At 49.2% G+C, this 17,352-nt stretch overlaps 1 protein-coding gene across 2 annotated transcripts in view; it reads right to left on the bottom strand.

Moving 5' to 3' along the window:
- Positions 1 to 12,944: 12,944 nt before the first annotated feature.
- Positions 12,945 to 17,352, bottom strand: part of PMEPA1 (prostate transmembrane protein, androgen induced 1) — a 59,613-nt gene continuing 55,205 nt past the window's right edge. For both annotated transcript variants that reach the window (XM_081255466.1, XM_081255465.1), the window contains exon 4: positions 12,945 to 17,132. In XM_081255466.1, coding sequence (XP_081111592.1) covers positions 16,584 to 17,132 — 549 coding nt within the window. In that variant the 3' untranslated portion in view covers positions 12,945 to 16,583. The remainder of the gene's footprint in view (positions 17,133 to 17,352) is intronic.

Raw genomic sequence — 17,352 nt, 5'->3', positions numbered from 1 at the left:
TTCCAGGTTCACCCAGCCGGCTGTCAGCTGTTCACACCCACAGGAAACAGATGCCTATTCAGCCCAAGCTGATCAGATTCTGGAGAAAAAGAAAATGAAACTTCTGTGTGTGGCTTTTGAAGGAAACGAAATAGAAAACGGAATTGGTAAGCAAGATACAGTTAGGCCTCCAGCTAGATGTTAGCAGGGAACGGCTGAGCTGGGCAAGACCAGTGCTTGCTCTGGGGCCAGGGGACTTCCCACCGCTGCCCGCCCTGAGCCCCACACTCAGGCCAAGACACCTGGGTGGGTGGATGGGTGGGTGCCTGCGTTTGTGATTATCAAAACAACAACCCTCTTTAATGAGTACTTACTATGTGCTCTCCAATCTCGTGTGCCCCTGAATCATCTCCAGGGTAGGGGCTAGTACTGGCCTCTTTTCTTAGGAAACTGAAGCTTGGGTCAGTGAGGTCACATGTCCAAGGCCACAGAGATGCTTGGGTTCTAACTCAGCCCCACCATTTACTGTCTGTGGCGCCTTGAGCAAGTAATTTAACCTAGTTATGCCTCAGTTTTCTCATCTATGAAATGGGCTAATACAAGTAGCAACCTCAGGAGGTGGTAGAGAGGACTAAAAGGGTTAATTCATGCCTTCTACAGCCATGAGCACAGCTGGACACCCATTTACCTGTTTCTGGAAGAAGGATGCATCACTTTTGTAAATTCTCAAAGGGGCCATTGACAGCCCCCCTGCCCCAAGCAGTTCAGAGCCACTGTTCTGGTCCAGGTAATAGAACGGTACACTGAGGTCTACAGAGGTGAACGGCTTTGTGTGAGGCAGCCCAGAGTGTCAAGATCTCAACCCTAGAAGCCCCTGGGCCTGGGGTCCCAGCTGCAGAAGCTGGGGAGGGGGTGCCAGGCCCAGGCTCCCAGGGGGACCCCATCCCTAGCATTTCTGCAAAGGGAGGAGCTCAGGAACAAGTATAGCCATGGAAAGGGCCCCGGAGACTTGACTCAAAGCTGTCCTTGCAGAGCAAGCAGGAAAAATCCTGATGCCCAGTCCACACGCAGACCACTTAAACCCCAATCTCGGGGGGCAGGGCCGAGAGTCCCAGGTGATTTCATCCCAACCAAAGGGGGAGCGTTGGACGACTCAATAAAAACAGGAAGCTACGATGATGCTTTTGTTCCTTTTTTAATGTAAAACCAAAGAAACGTGTATCTCTATGCAAACTGACGGTCTTAATTTTAAATGCGAAGTAATTGGCTGTGTTGAGGGAGATTGTGGGGCGCCCTCCGGGCTCTTGCGGAGCCCCTGCGGGAGGCTGGGAGGCGCCGTGCCTGGACTAGCCACTAGGTGGCGCCCGCTCACCAGCCTGCGTCCCGGCTTCCCTTGTCCGGTCCCTCTGATTTAGGGGGGCCTTTCACCCGTCCCCCACCCTAGAAAAAACCCAACTCCATCTGGCTGTACCCCAGCTTCTCCCCATTCCCCGTGCTTCTCCTACACAGGCTCCTTGGCTCCTTTCCTGCGTGCTGCTGACGTCTTAGTATGGACACCCCGACCTAGGCCTTGACTTGGGTGCCTGGTGGGCTTGCAGGTCCGGCTGAGGAACTCAAGCTTGATCTGAGGGTCAACTTTGCTTCTGGCCCGTGTCTGTCTGGACATGTTTGGATGGCCCTTTCCGGTGCCCCTCTGTCCCCATCACCCCCTCCCTAGCTGTGTGTCACTACCTCCCTGAGCCTTGGTTTCTTTAATTATAAAACAAAGATAATACATAAGAAAAAGCATGTTTATCTGACCTTTAGTTGGTGTTCACAAAATTTGCAACATTTAGAAAATGTGATGTGATGGATCTCCATAACTCCATAATATAACTTTTAGACATTAGGGGGGGTGGGGGAAGCAAGAGAGAAAGAGAAAGAAAAAACAATTTAATGTGGGTGGGCTCCATCTTCCATAGCATTCTGTGGCACATTTGGAATTCATGGAAGCCATGAACCTGCTGTGAGCAAGCATCTCACCACACTGAGTGGGGTTCTCACTTTTAAAGTTTTAATTAGCTTGTATTGCCTCTTCTCAATTTAACAGACTTTCAAGATAATTCTGACCATGAGGTTTGTCTTTAACTGCAATATCAGTGGCTTAAACGATACAGAAACGTGTGCCTCTCTCCTAAAACAGTCTGGTAGGCAGTCCAGGTGTGGTGTGGCACACCACAGTGTGGAGACCCAGGCCCCTTCTATCTTGTTGCTCTGCCATTTGTGGCCTTACGTTCTAAGATGGCTGCTCAAGCTCCAGCCATCACAACTGCATTCCTTACAGCAGGAAGGAGGCAAGGGAAGAAGAGTAGGTACCTCTCCTTTAAGAATACTCACAAGTTGCACAGACATTCCCCTGACATCCATCAGTCCCATGGCCCAGCAAGGGAGGCTAGGAAAGATCTTTATTCTGGGCCACCATGCACCGAGCTAAAATTAGGGGATCAATTAACTTCCAAATAGGTGACAACAGATATCAGAGGATACGTAGCTGTCCCTGCCATTGCAAGGCTCTGTTTTCCCCCCAAGAATGGAACAAGGAAACCTCCTCTATGCCTTGAATTATATCTGTTCTCCGAAGCTTATGTATTGAGCAGGTCCGGGGCTGAGTTCAAAGATAGTTCCCACACTCTCAGAGACTCCCGTCCAGCATGCAAGACAAAAGGGGAGAGGAAGGGAGACAGGGACTCTGGTGACCCCCGACTCTGCCTGGGAAGGACCTCAAAGCCCACAGGAGTTCCAAGATGGCTCTACTGCCTGCTGGGGCTCAGATCCCTTTTTGCCTTGGAAAGCACACTCCTTTTTCATGGCTTGTGTTTTTCTGGAAACTATTAGAACTCTCCGCCCAAACCAGATGATAATTACACGTTACTGATCTCTAGTCTTTAAATTTCTCTCTCTCTCTCTTTTAAAAGAGAGATATTTTTACTGCACATTGTGTTGGCAAAACCCAGTCTCCTTTCTACCCGGCAGCCTGGATGTTATGATTACGGTTCCTCTGTGAATTCACCTCGGGGGGAGGGAGTGGAAAGGTCTGAAGGCACCAAATGGGGACAATAATGTGTCTTTGGCCAGGGGCAAAGGGCAGAGAACCACAGGTGGCCAGAGACAGGGACTGCACAAGATCACAAGAGCTACCAGCGGAGGGCGAGGGGCAAAGACCCAACCAGGGGCTGCAGTGGGCAGCGGGTTCTCAGTGCAGCCCCCAAAGGCATCTGCTTGGGCTCCGTTCACTGACCAAGGCAGAGCTCAGTGAGCCTCCTTGGGTCATCACGTCGGATAGACCTGGGGTTCTGATCCCTGGGCCCCGATCTCGTACCTCTGAGCCTTGAGCCGGTCACTACTCTTTCTGAGCCTCCCTTTCTCCTTTTGTAAAAGGGGATCACTGCAGCTCCACCCTGGGTTTGTGGCAAAGCTAATCCGAGATCTTGCTCCGGAAGGTCCCAGCAGAGCACCGCGTACGTAGCATGTGCTCAATAAACAGGAGCTCTCGTATCTTCATGGCGTGACCCACCTGCCCCTCTCTGAGTGACAAGCAGTCCCATTCACTCATCTGGTCTTGCACTAACTCATTCCTTGTGCTCCTTTATCCCAGGCGAAGTGCTGGAGCCAGTGGGGGGGGGCGGGGTGGGGTGAGGGCGCTGGCGGGAGAAAGCCTCGACCCCCCGCTAGTTCCTTTTCTGTCGGCTGCAGAAAAGGCCACACTATCCAGTCGAGGGATTGACGGGTGACTCAGGCCAAGTCCTGGATCCCCTCCCCCAACTCCCAGCAGTGCTGGCTGGTAAAGGGGAGCTGGGCAGGGGTCACATGAGTCAGGGAGTTGGGCAGGGGCCAGGGCATCGAAGGCCGTGATTGAAACTTGTGATCTTCCCTCGGGGCAAAGGAAGAAGAGTTCCTGGAAGATTTTCACCCAAGGTGGGTTGGGGACTGGGAGAGGTCACCAGGGGTGCCAGAGAGCGTTGGCCGGAGGTTGACGGGGGAGAGGGGCTGTGGCCACAAGGAGGCTGTGTGGAGTCCCGGGGAGGGGCCTGTGGCCAGCACCAGGCTGCTTTCACACCCTGCCTTCCCCCACTAACTCTTTTCAGAAGTCCTTCCCCACATCCCCCAAAATAGATGGAAATGAATTCACAACTAACTCTTATTTTTATAATCAAAAGATTTTTTGATAAGGCTGCTTCCAAAATTCTTTGCCTACAAGAAATTCATTTCATTACAATTGGCCACAATTCCTCCACCGAGGGTCCAGTATTCTTGGGAATTCTTGCACAATGAAGAGATCTCACCTATAAATTTGTTTCAAATATAATGAAGTATAACGAAAAAATTTTGACGACTAAATGGAACAGTTAACGAACTTGACATAATGTTATGTCTTCTAGATGTTTAATTAAACATTTATGGATTCTGATTTTGCAAGGTTTTTCCCCCATATTTTGGAGTTCATTTTCAAAAGCTCTTGAAGCATCTGTAGGCCTGAGGTGCTAAGACTATCTACACCTAGAAGATAAAATGGGGAAAGGAAGAGAGACAGATTGCGAGGGCAGGATTCCTGGTCTTTTGGGGATCGTGGCCCAAGGTGAGTTGTGGCCAGGGTGTTGTCAAGTATGGGGTAGAAGATGGGGCACCAGCAGAATACTTTTATGAGTTAATTCGTGATTTCTTTTAATTTTAAATGGGTAATGTCCTCTAAAATTTGACCCGAAGATGTTTCTTAAAAGACTTATCAACTGGATAGCAACTGTTTTATTTAGAGCTTACTATGGACCCTAATTCCAGTGCTTTACATTATTTTATTCAATTCTTCCAACAATCCGACAAGTAATATTAAATCTACATTTTAATATTAAATCTGAAGAAAACTGAGGTACAGAAAGATTACTAAGTAAACTGGGCAAGATCATGGAGCCAGTGGGTGAAATTGATGGAGTTGAAACCCACGCTATCAAGCTCTAGAAGCCAAGCTCTTAGCAATTATTTCTATTGTTATGAACAGGTATGTTGTCATCCTGCCACAGGATAAGGAGCAGCGCTTTCTATGCTGGACAGCTTAGTGCTGCCTGCTGTGACATATCAGATCTAGCAGGAAAAAGGTTGATATTTTATTCTTTTTTCTAAAGTTTCTTTGACTGAGTGTGCCTGTCTTAGTCAGCTTAGCTGCTGTAACAAAGTACCATAGACCAAGTGGCTTAAACAACAAATATGTATCTCTCAGTTCTGGAGGCTGGAAGTCCAAGGTCATTGGAAGATTTGGTGTCTGGTGAGATCCACCTCCTGGTTCTTAGATGCCTGTCTTCTCTCTGTGTCCTCAGATGGTGGGGGTGAGGGGGAGCGAGTTCTCTCATGACTCTTATAAGGGCACTAATCCCATCACGGTGGCTCCACCCTCACGACCTAATTTAATCCTAATCACCTCCCAAAGGCCCCACCTCCTAACACCGTCTCATTGTGGGGTAGGGTTTCAACACTGAATTTGCTGGCGGGGGGACCCAAATATTCAGCTCCTAACAGCGTCCATATGAGCAGAGCCCTGTCCTAAGTCCTCTGAGACACAGAAACCTAAGTTAGTAGAAAAGAGTCCAATGTTTAAGATTTTTGTTCTCATTAACAATTTTTATATTGATTGAAATTATATTTTGGCTATATTGAGTTAAAAACAGACTTGGTGACTGTATGTCCACACCTGAGCAGACACACAGGAGCCCCTCCATGCCTTCCTCACAGGGAGCTCTTCTCTCCAGGGTGCCCTGATCTCTCACTTCACCCACCACCACTTTAGAGTTTGTTTGGCTGGGTGCCCCAGAAGCACACTCTGAGGCACAGAGTTGAGTGCAAGTAGTTATTTGGGAGGTGATGCTAGGAAACCCTGGGGTGGGGTGGGGACCTGGGACAGGGGAAGGATGGGCTAATCGAGGGCTTCGCCATCAAGCAAGCCCCCTGGCGGCACCTGGGGTTCAGTGCCGCAGGGAGCGCTCGGAATGCTGGGAGCATGGGGAACATCTTCTCAGGGCTCCCCACCGAGGCTGAGGGAGCTGCGGTGCTTACCCTCCACTCCCATCACTGAAGGAGGCTGTTCCCAACTGTGTCAATCCCCCAGCCTCTCTGGCCTGCAGCACGGTGGGCAGCTGGACCCACATGAAAGAAATGGAAAAGGCCAAGGAGATGTGATGGGGATAGCGATGGCATTTGCTACAGTTCTCTGCACAAGTAACTTCTCTTGGGACTGAGGCCCAAGGGTTAACTAGCTGGAGAGGGACGAGGGGTGGATTTGAATCCAGATCAAATGATCACAGAGCTGGGCCCTGAGTCCATCCTTTGCAGCTTCCCCTGCATTTGCCCACACCTGTAAAGAGCAGGCAGGAGTCTAACTCCATGAATTTTAAAAATTCAGTTTTACATTTGCTCACTCAATCAAGTTAGATGCTTTTAAAGGCAAATTTAATTATTTTGAGCTCAATAAAAGCCTTTTAATAAGCTGAACATCATGGTTTCAGTGTTTTGCTTTCAGGGTTATCAGTCATGGCAAGGAGGGGCCACAAAGGGGAAGGGAGAGTGGGGGTGGGGGGCGTGCGGCAGGGGGAGGGGCAAATTATGCCAGCCCCCACACATGGGCATGAACACACACATACTCACACACACACATGCATGGGTGGATATTTAGTTTAAACTTTTATTTGCACATTTAAACCCATCATTTATTCCAAATCGTTTAATTGTGAAGATTTTATAATATTTTGTTTTATTTTTAGAAACAGTTCTTTTACTTCGAGACAACTGTACAACGTGTTAAAGAAAATGCGATGCTGATTTGGCACAGACTTCCTGTGTGTTCTGTCTCCCCCGTTTGGCTCACACATCCTTCCTCACTCTGAACGTTCCATCTATGCCCGCAACTGAGACAGGAAGCCAGACACACATGCTGAAATAATTTCAACAAATATCAACTTTAAACCAACTTAAAGTAGTCAAAATGGCAGGGCTGGTTCAGGCACCACGGCCTTCCCCAGCTTGGTGCAAAGGAGGCGGCGCAGACTACACGTGGCAAAAGTGTTGCTGTGTTTATAAAAAGCTTTCTGTTTTCATTATTAATGCCTTTATTGTCCAGTGTATTGGCACCTTCTGGTTTTGGCTGTCCAGCACCCAGCCCCCTTCTTCTGGCACAATCACTCCAATTTTCCTTTGGTGAGCCACCTCACCCTCTTCTCAGTCCACATGGATGGGAGGAAGCTGACCCCACCTCTAGGTCCAGAGCAGGGCATGCGACTCAAACCAGGCCAATCAGAGCACTCTCTTCTTTTGGCCGTAGTGATTGGCTCAGGGATGGGCACCTGACCTGAGCCAGCCAAAGGGATTCTATTCTGGGACTTGTGATAGAAGATTGAGAGCTAATTTCTTCCCACTTGACTTAGAGCTGTCAGGAAATGAACCTGGAGAAAAGGTGGCGGGAGAGGAGGATCTGCTTGAAAGGGAAGTCAGTAGAGATGAGCAGTTTGATGGAGACAGACACCTTCCTAACAACATGGTGTGCACATCTGGACCTGGAGGGCATGTGATCTAGCCCAGCTCCCAACCAGTTACAAGAGTCAATGATTCCCTTTTCTGCTGAAGTGAGTCTCGGTTGGTTTGGGTCATTTATTATATAAAGAATTAACAAGAACATATGCTTTTATCAGACAAAAGACTAAAATACTGGATGAATTGATTCAAGGCTACTTGGTGGACATCTAGGAATGGAAAGCATTTTTGAGGAGGATAGAGAGGGAGAGAATCCTTTTGCCATGTGCTTGGCATGTGGCCTCTGTTTTTTTCACCCTCAGTTTGAACCACTGTGTTCTGTAAAAACATTAATGTTAGGAGCTTCTTTCTTTTATCCTGATGAAATAATATCACCTGTGTACTGAGACGTATGCCTGAGCTGTTCATCACAAGATAGTTTATAAAGGTGAAGGAATTATAAACAACCTAGATGTCCAACCAAAGGGGACCAGTTAAGTAAATTAGGAAATCTGTACAATAGAATTCTCTGAAGCTATGAAAAAAAATGCCATGTAGAACTGTATTTATGGATAAAGAAAAGTGTTTATAGTATATTAAGGAAAGATGTTTATAAAGCTAGAGGATCATTCCATTTTTAAACATATGTGATTACCTATAACATAGAAAAATGCCTAGACAGAGTATGGATTATCTCTTAGCAATACATGGGTGATTTGTATTCTATATTTTCTACAATATAATTTGTATAACTTGTATTCTATAATTTTCTACATTTTCTACAATAAATGTAGATTACCTGTGTATCTTGTCTGATGGGGCTGCCATAACAAAATACCACAGAAGACAGGGGGCTGGGGGCTTAAAGAACAGAAACTAATTTTGTCACAGTTCTGGAGGCTGGAAGTCTGAGATCAGTATACCAACCTGGTTGGGTTCTGGTGGGAACTCTCTTCTTGACTTACACATGGCTGATTTTCAACTGTGTCCTCTGATGGTTGAGAGAGAGAAAGAGAGAGAGAAAGAGGGAGAGAGAGCATGGGGTGGGGGCTTGGGAGAGTTCTCTGGTATCTCTTCTTCTAAGGGCACTAATCCCATCATGGGGGCTGTACCCTCATGATCTCACCTAAACTTAATTACCTCTCAAAGGCCCCATCTCCAAATACCAACACATTGGGGGTTAGAGATTCAACATATGAATTTGGGGGACACAATTCAGTCCATAGCACAGTGTAATAAAAAATAATAACAAAACTCAGTTCTTTATATTGAATGGGACTTTGCATGCAATGAACAATATCCACATAGTCACAACAATGTAAACAGCATTTACTGAATTTCAGTTTTAGGATCAACTCACAGATAAAGCACAGAGGACTGAATTATGCTATGGGCAGAATAGAAATGTCACTCACCTTGATAAGTTGGAAGTAAAAACGGAGAGAACACAGGTAGAAAGGAAGTGAAAGGAGGTTGGGAAGAGGGGGTGGGCTGAAGACCAGCCAGGCCAGGGGTACAGTCTCCTCAACTTGCCAGGTGGGGAGTCCAGAAACACTGTCCCCATAGAGGGAACACAAAACAGAGGTGTAGATAACAGTACTTGAAGTCATAAAGACAATCATAAAAGGAACCCAAGTAAGAACATTTCTTTATTGGGAAGTAGGGAGGTGTGTCAATGTGCTAAATCCTTGTCTGTCAAAGCAGGAAGTCAGTAGGTAACATCTTGACTTTGGGAAACCGCAGGCTAGAGGTAGAAGATTATTGTTTTGGAGATGAAGTAGTCATTCTCAGAAGGAGGAGGCATAAGAATGGTTGTTGCCTCCAAGGACTGGGCTGTGGGTTTGGAAAAGACGGGGCAGGAGGCTGTTGCTTTGGACCTGCTGTTTTACTTTGATAAGAATGTAAAATATACACAATAAAAAAACAAACAAACAAAAAAACAACCACATCCCAGCCTGTTACAGACTATGAGGGACAGCGTCCTGCTGATCTTAGTGGGCCTCTCAGCAAGAACCATGGGGCAGGACTCACCTCCCAGGCCTGTTTCCCGGAAGAAACCAGGACTCAGGTTGGTAAAACAATCCATGTTTGCAGGACCTTGAAGGGAGGGGAGATGGAACAGGTGAAGCCCGGGGGAGTTTTTCAGGACAATGAATCTCTTGTGTATGACACTGTAATGGTGGATACATGACACTATGCATTTGTCAAAACTTTACAACACAAAGGATGAACCTTGGTGTATGTAAATTAAAAAACATTTAGGAGGTCAGAGGATCCCAGGATGGAAGGCAGAATGTGACAAGACACTGTAACGGTCTTACAAACGTGTGTCACTGCCTCAGGGAAAGGGGTTGGGGGAAAGGGTGCTGACCTAAATATCTTTGGAAATATATGACCCTTGATATGATGTGATGAGAAGGGCACTTTACCTCTGGGTTCTTCTCCCCAAAACCCATCACCCCAGTCTAAACTATGAGAAAAACCTCAGACAAATTCCAATACAGGGACATCTTACAAAATAAATACCTGACTAGGACTCCCAACTGTCAAGGTCATCAAAAACAAGGAAAGTCTGAGGAACTGTCAGATCCCAGAGGAGCCTCAGGAGTTGTGATGACTAAGTGTCATGTGGTGTCCTGGATGGGGTCCTGGACCAGGAAAAGGATGTTAGGGAAAAGCTAAGGAAATCTGAATAAAGTTTAGACTTTAGTTAATGATAATATATCAACATTGATTAATGAATTGTAACAAATATATCACACTGGTATGAGATGTTAATAATGGGTGAAACTGGGTGGATGGAAAGCCCACTATTTTCTCAATTTTTCCATAAACATAAAAATGTTCTAAAACTAAAGCTTATTTTTTAAGGTTTACTTTTTTTAAAAAAAGATACAAAGAAGAATGGGATTCTTTTTTATCTTTGAGTGTGATGCCTGGAGCTGCAGCAGCCATCTTGCAGCCACGTGGGGTTCTAAAGCAGAGATCAGAAAACTTTTCTGTAATGGGCCAAATAGTAAATATTTTAGGCTTCGTGGACCATTTGGTCTCTGTCGCAACTGCTCAACTTTATCGTTATTGCACAAAAGTAGCCGTAGATGATGTGTAACTAAGCTGGTGGGGCTCTGTGCCAATAAAACTTTATTTACAAAACCAGACAGCTGGGGATTTGGTCCATGGGTCCTAGGAGAGTAGGGGAGGCGCTGGCTCTGGCTGATGGGGATGACGGGGAAGACCAGTTGGCCTGTTGAGTTTTAGGTAACTGCTGGGGCCCTGGGCTCACAAAGAGCTACCTAAGGCTGCCCCCCGCTACTCCATCTCAATGTCAGACCTGCGGGAGGCCGGTCAGGGGCTCTTCCCATCACCTGCAGCACACACCAGCCTGGAGGCTGCGGAGGGCGGACGGGGTCTTTCCTGTCATCCTGTGTCCCTGACACGGGCGTACAGAGGATGTGACATACCTGCTCATCAGATCGGCTCTAAAGGAAACTTACGCCCTTCTCTTGGTCACATGATTATCTTCCTGGTGTTTCTAACCGCGCTGGGCTTCTCCGTGCCCCCACTCCCCCCCAGCCAGGGGCTCAACCTCCCCTCCAGGGCATGGTTTTGCCAGGCTGCGCAGGTGCCCTGCCGAGCGCCCTCGCGGCCTCTGCTCACGCAAGCGCCTGGTTCGGTCTCTGCTGTCCTCGCCTTCCTTCCTCACAACCTTGAGCTCCAAATCCAGCCTTCACAAACCTCTCCCAGCTCCTGACAGCACACTCTCCTTGCTCTCACCATACTGGGCTGTGGTCCCAGGCTGCGAGTCTGTCTCTAGAACCAGAAGATGAGTTCTTTGAGGTCAGGGTTGGGTCTGCTGTGCCAGCATCCGTCAGCAAGGCTCAGAAAATGTCGGGGGAGTGAGTGCAAAGTGAGGCCTCCTGAAAGGAGATGCCACCTTCATTCAGAATTTAGCATTGTGCTTGGAACCTAGTAGGTGCTCAATAAGTATTAGCTGTAGCGATGTCAGTTGTTATTCTGGGCCCATATGGCGATTTCTGCTTGAGCTAAACTCAAAGTGGGGCAGGGGTGTCATCTTTTTGGGGAGAGCCGCAACTCCCCTCTCCAGTGGGGAAAAGCTCTGTTCCGACCGACCCCACCACCTGGGGAGGTGGTGTAGTCTGTGTGCTCAGCCCAGGACCTGCAAACTCATCCAGAATCTTCGAGGGACATTCAATTATATGGAAACTGTCCCGGGGAGCCTATTACTAATGAGAGTGGCTAATATTTGTGTCTGCCAGGCACCCTTTGGCATTATTGAATCAGACACCACCTCACAGGCACTGCTGTCAATCCATTCTACAGACCGGGTGACTGAGGGTCAGCAAGGGGAGTGACCGCCAGTAAGAGGCACTCGGGTCCTGGAGCCAGGCCAGGGCAGAACACCACGGTCCCTGCTCTCACCAGCCAAGAGCAATGAGCTCTTCTGGTGTCTCCCCAGTTCTCTGTAACCTTTTCACCAGAGAGGGGAGCAGGTAGGGCAGACGTGTGTCGGGTTCTGCCCCAATCACAGGGCTCTGTGGTCCAGAAGCTTACAAGACCCAGGAATGAGGCCAAACAGTGTTCATCCCTGGGCATCAGCTCTGTTTTGGCTGATTTGAAAAAAAAAAAAAAAAAAAAAAAAAAAATCCTTGACCAGACATGAAAAATGTTTCAATTTAGAGAAATAAACAAGAATTTCTGTAGCGGGCACTGTGAGTGTCCCACCCAGACCCCCGGGATCCCGTTCCCTGCTTCCATGTGGGTCACTGCTAAGGGCTGGCATCTGGGGATGTTTTCAGAGGGACACCCTGGGGCCTGAGGGACACCCTGGGGCCTGGGGAACCCCTCTCTGCCCCACTCTCAGGCAGGAAGAGCCAGGAGCATCTGAGAGCCTGCCTCTCCCGGGTGCAATCTGCATCCCAGAGCTTCCCACAGACTCCCTGCGGATCAGCCTGAGGCTGGGACTTGGCCTAAAACAGTCCCCCTCGCACTTCTCCTCCTCTGTCCTCTTCCCAGCTCCCTTCACTGTCTCCCCTGGGAGCAGAACTTTGATACATCCCTTCACACAAGTCCACGTCTCTGAAAGAGCCCCATTTAAGACAGTTTCTTGCAGCCCTTACCAGAGCTTTCATCATGCCACGGTGGATGATATCCCAAGTGGGGGGAGAAGTATGCAGTATTTTGCAAACTCTTTTACCCCAATGTCACCCAATGCACCCCCTGCCTGTGCAAGTGTTTTCACTGGGCTCCCTGAATGCTGCCTGAATTAAAACAGAGAGGTTGATGGAATTGCTCAAGGCCACACAGCAGCTCCGAGGGATTGCTTCCTTCCCACTAAAGGCATCCAAGTGTTGGCGCTGAGGGCGATGGGGTGGTAGGGGGAAAGCAATGCAGCCCAAGAAAGCAAAAGAGCCCCGTTCCAAAGAATTGTAAAATTTATTGTATAAGTATTGCAGCTTTTCAGAATGTCATCATTGCCACTAATGATTATTGATACACAACAAGCGATTTCATCAGGCCTGTGGATTGGCATCCAAATACAGAGTCTTATGCAGCAGCAACGCGGGCGCCGCACCCAGCGTGCCACGGAGAGTTTACATACGTGTAACTTGAACAGAACTTGGGAAACAGGGCTGCGATAGAGAGCGGTTCCAACGCCAAGGGAGCAACGTGAAAGCGTCACCATCAGCACAACCACCATGGAACCAGGCAGGCAAACGAGAACGCAGCAGGTCCTTCTGAGCTCTATAGTACAGCAGAATTTGAAGCGCAGTTTCCGGAAAACCAAACAAAACGAAACATTTTCTCTCCTTTGTCATCAGGATGTTTTATGGATCTGGAAGCTTGGTGTTGCATGTCGAAAAGAAAATTCTCTGAAAAGTACAATTCACAGAGCAGACAGACAAGGACTGGGAATGGTTCGGTCCTCGCCCTGCCCCGGTGTTTGCTAGCCGTGGGGAGGTGTCGCTCTCAGCTCCTGGCCAAAACACGGGGACGTGGACGGCTCTTAGGGCACTTTGCTAAGTCCGCCTGTGTAGACCTGGGCTTGGCGGGGGAAGGAGTTTTCCTCCGGAGGAAATGTGATGATGGACAAGCAGGGAAATAATGAGAGGCTTCGAGAAAGCCAAGCTCTGCCACCTCCTCTGAGCCCAGCCTGGTCCCCCTCCAACCAGCCACTGCCAAGGGCCGCCCCCACCAACCAACTTTCTACTGAAGAAAGGGGGCCTCCCGAGGGATGCTCAAAGGCTTTTCGAAGGTAAGGACACGACAGCCAACACCTAGAGGAAGGAGTGTACCCTCAGGGCTCTGGGTCCAGCAGGGAAACCAAGAGCTTTGCAGAAACGCACCCCGTGGTTTTCTTGGGAGGTGCCCTGGCCTTGACGAGCTGCTCCATCATGGACTTCTGCAACTGTCATCCGCTAGGCAAGGAACGCAGGGATGATGCGGCGGCCTTGAGGCCTGGACTGCCACCCTGGGGCGTAATGGGGGCGTGGGGAGCGTGCTCTGCCCTCAAGCCAGCTGAGGTCAGTAACCCCCCCACCTGCTTCCTTCTTCTACCTCGCTGCTCATATGGCAACGGCAGACCGCACCACCCAGCAATGAGACTCAAGGTTTGGTTCGAGGACCCCGGGAACACTTCGGCCTGGCTTTCGTCTGCTGCTACGCTACTCACACAAACAAGGTCCACGTCTAGGTTTGTGTCTCAGGTGGGAGACAAACGAGTACTGACAAGAGGCTGGAGGGGCAGGAGGGGTGGCCTGACCCAAGGGAGGCACATCCAGGGTGGAGGGCGGTGGGCGGGACACGGCACGAGGCGATGGGGATGTTTTTAAAGAAGCAGTAGCCCTCTGTCCACCACGAGCGGGAAGGCCGGGCCCGGGTGAGCAGGGCGCTGTCCAGGAACGCCGCTGCCGGGGGACAAAAGGGGTCAACCACTTTCTCAGTAAGGCACTAGGGAGACGCTTCACATAAAGGAACAAACTTTTTTTTTTTTTTTTAAACTTTATCTATAAATGTGTCCCTGTACCTTTCAGGACAAACTCTATGGATGTCTCTGCATGAATGACCTTTTCAAAGGATCTTTGAGAGAGAAGCAAAGGTTAGGCAAAGGTTAGGCTGAAGACCCCACGGAGAGGCAGGTTTTATTGTCAAGGTACCAGAACTTCCTGCCAGGCTGGTGAGCGGACACTCAGACACCTCGGTCATCTATTGGTCACCATGGTCTTAAAAGGTACGTATAGAAATAGAGTTCAAATGATCAGAACTTCAAAACCGTTCTCGAGTTTTTTTCAAGTAATAAAAAAGTTGTTTAAAATCAATACTTATTGCCTCTTATACCTTTCTCTTATGTTAACCGGCTAGTTGGCATTCTGCCGAAGATGAAAAGACACCTCCGTGGGATGCAGGGGGCAGGGTGGCCTGCTCTCCTGCTAAGGGCGTCACCCCATGGAGTATTAGCCCACCCTTGGTGGGAGGGAGGACTCCGACTCCACTCTCTCCCCGCCTTCTCTACTTGCACACACACACGCCACCAGCAAGGGGTCCCGCCGACATCTACTCAGTAAAACCCTGGTAAACAAGAGTTGTGTCTGATGAAGACGCTTATGAAAACACAGATACATAAACACATCAAAAACGATGGTTTCCACGGGGAAGGGAATGAAATGCGAAAGAGAGGAGAAGGGAAAGAATTCTGCTTCTACAACCTAAAGCTCGAGTTCGCGTTGGTTTGACTGTCTTTCTTGTTTTAACCCTTTTGCAGTGTCCTGGGAGAAACCTGGGCATGTCACTTTTTCATCTCTGGTCTTCTGGTTATGGGCCTGTTACGTGAGAATCAATACATAAAGACAGGGATGAGGTCACATTGCTAGTCCTTTGGGCCTTTCCTATATGCCAGTGGGCTGCACCCACCTCAGCCGGTAGAGCCTGGAGCCAGCTGAATCACCAAAGCATCCTGCACGCACGAGCCACCTAACCGCCTCTGGCGTGGCCCTGGCAAGGCAGGCAGGGGGCAGGGAGCACCTTAGCGAGCCCCTTCCTACAGGGACCTTTGTGGTTCAGAAAAGAGGAGAAAATACTAAGATTCCTTCAGTAACAGTTTATCTTCATTTTGGGAAGAGCAAAGCCCACCTCCTGGAACTTGGGGCCTCGAGTAACTTTCCTATTTTCTTTGCGATCCAAAGGCTGTCCTGGCCCAGAGGGGAAAAAAATGCGTCTCCTTCGGAAGGGAATGTATAACGAGGTAATAACCTATCACTAGACAGAAGCTTCCACTCTGCAGGAAATCAGCCCCTCTGGGAGCCTCTCCAGACTCAGCGTGGAGCCCACCCTCTGCCTGACGTCCACCGTGAAATTCCAACATTTCTCCCTTAAAAGTCTCGACAGACGTTGATAGAAGTTTCCATCAAACAAGCACTGACATATTTATATTAAAAAATAGTGCAAAAGCTCAACATTTATATAAATAACTCTAAACCCCTGCTTTGTAGTTTTTTTTCTTTACAAGGTAATAACACACTTTCTGAGTTGGCACTCAAAAATGGCCATTTTTTTTTCTCTTCTAGTTCAGAAAACAACTTTTTTTTTTTTGTAATAGGCCTCTTCTAATACAAAAATACTCCTGCCCTCGCACATACAGTTTCTCTTATTTTATATATATTTATATTTATATAATATTGCAGATCTTTAAACAAAGGTTTTGTGCAAATATGTCTTTAAAGTTAAGTGAAATCATCATAAACAAACAAAAGAAAGTAAGCATTCACGCACGCAGCTCAACTAGAAACAGAAAAGACTAGTGTAGAATTTTTTTTCCTCTTTTGCCTTCAAGACACAGCTCAACAAAGAAACATGGTTTTTTTTGCAAGCTTTCTTAGCTTGTGCATTCAGACCAGACAGAACATGTAAATATTTATACACAGAGAGGTGGGGAGAGGATGGTCATGCGTCGCAGTTTCCTGTGTGTCGCCCCATCCTCCTCTCTCTTTTCTTTCAAGAAGTGCGGAGTGTTTTGCTGTTTTACCTACTGCGGCCCCGGCCCTGGCCCCCCGGGACTCCTAGAGGGGGTGTCCCTTCTGTTTATCCTTCTCTTTGCTCCAGGCCGCTGTGCTCTCCAGGGGGGCGATGTGTGCGGGGTGCAGCCGGGTCCCCTCCAGCAAGGAGGCCGGCCCGCTGCTCTGCTGGTGCTGGAAGGTGGAGGCCCCGGGGTAGTGGCCGATGACCTCGCTGTAGGTGGGGGGCGGCCCCTCCATGCGCCCACCGCCCCCGTAGCACGTGGCGCTGATGCCCGAGTTACTGCTGGGAGGGCAGGGGCCGCCCAGCATGGCACTGTCCATCAGGTCGCTGTCGAAGATGGTTCTGTTTGGGGGCGCGCGCACCGACTCCCGGTTCAGCTCCAGCTGCTGCTCGGGGTCCCGCAGCTGGAGCGTGCAGGGGCCCTGGTAGGGCGGGGGCTCCTCCCCGTCCGACAGCGAGATGGTGGGCGGCAGGTCGATCTCGTGCTGCAGGTATGGGTAGGTGGGCTGGAAGCGGTGGAAGCGGTCCCGCTGGGCGAAGGCGGGCACGGCCAGGCGGTCGGTGGGCCGGGGCGGGGCGTAGACCTGCGGCTGGAGGGGAAGAGCAGAGTGAGGGTCCCCCAGCGGCAGGGCCCTTGTGACTCTGCTCTCTGGGGAAAGGGAGAGACGGCCGCCGGGTGGCGGGGGGAAGGAGCCAAGCCCAGGGTTCAGCCCCCTGATGACTGGCGAGCCCTGGTGTGTGAACATCGTCACACAGTTGGAAGAGGGCAGCCTTTGTCCTTCGGTGTCGCAGATACTGAGGGCTGCTCCC

The sequence above is a fragment of the Mesoplodon bidens genome (assembly GCF_964165515.1).
Source record: "Mesoplodon bidens genome assembly, chromosome: 15".
Lineage (NCBI taxonomy): Eukaryota > Metazoa > Chordata > Mammalia > Artiodactyla > Ziphiidae > Mesoplodon > Mesoplodon bidens.
The sequence above is the reverse complement of the archived record's forward strand: the minus strand, read 5'-3'. Positions and strand labels throughout refer to the sequence as shown.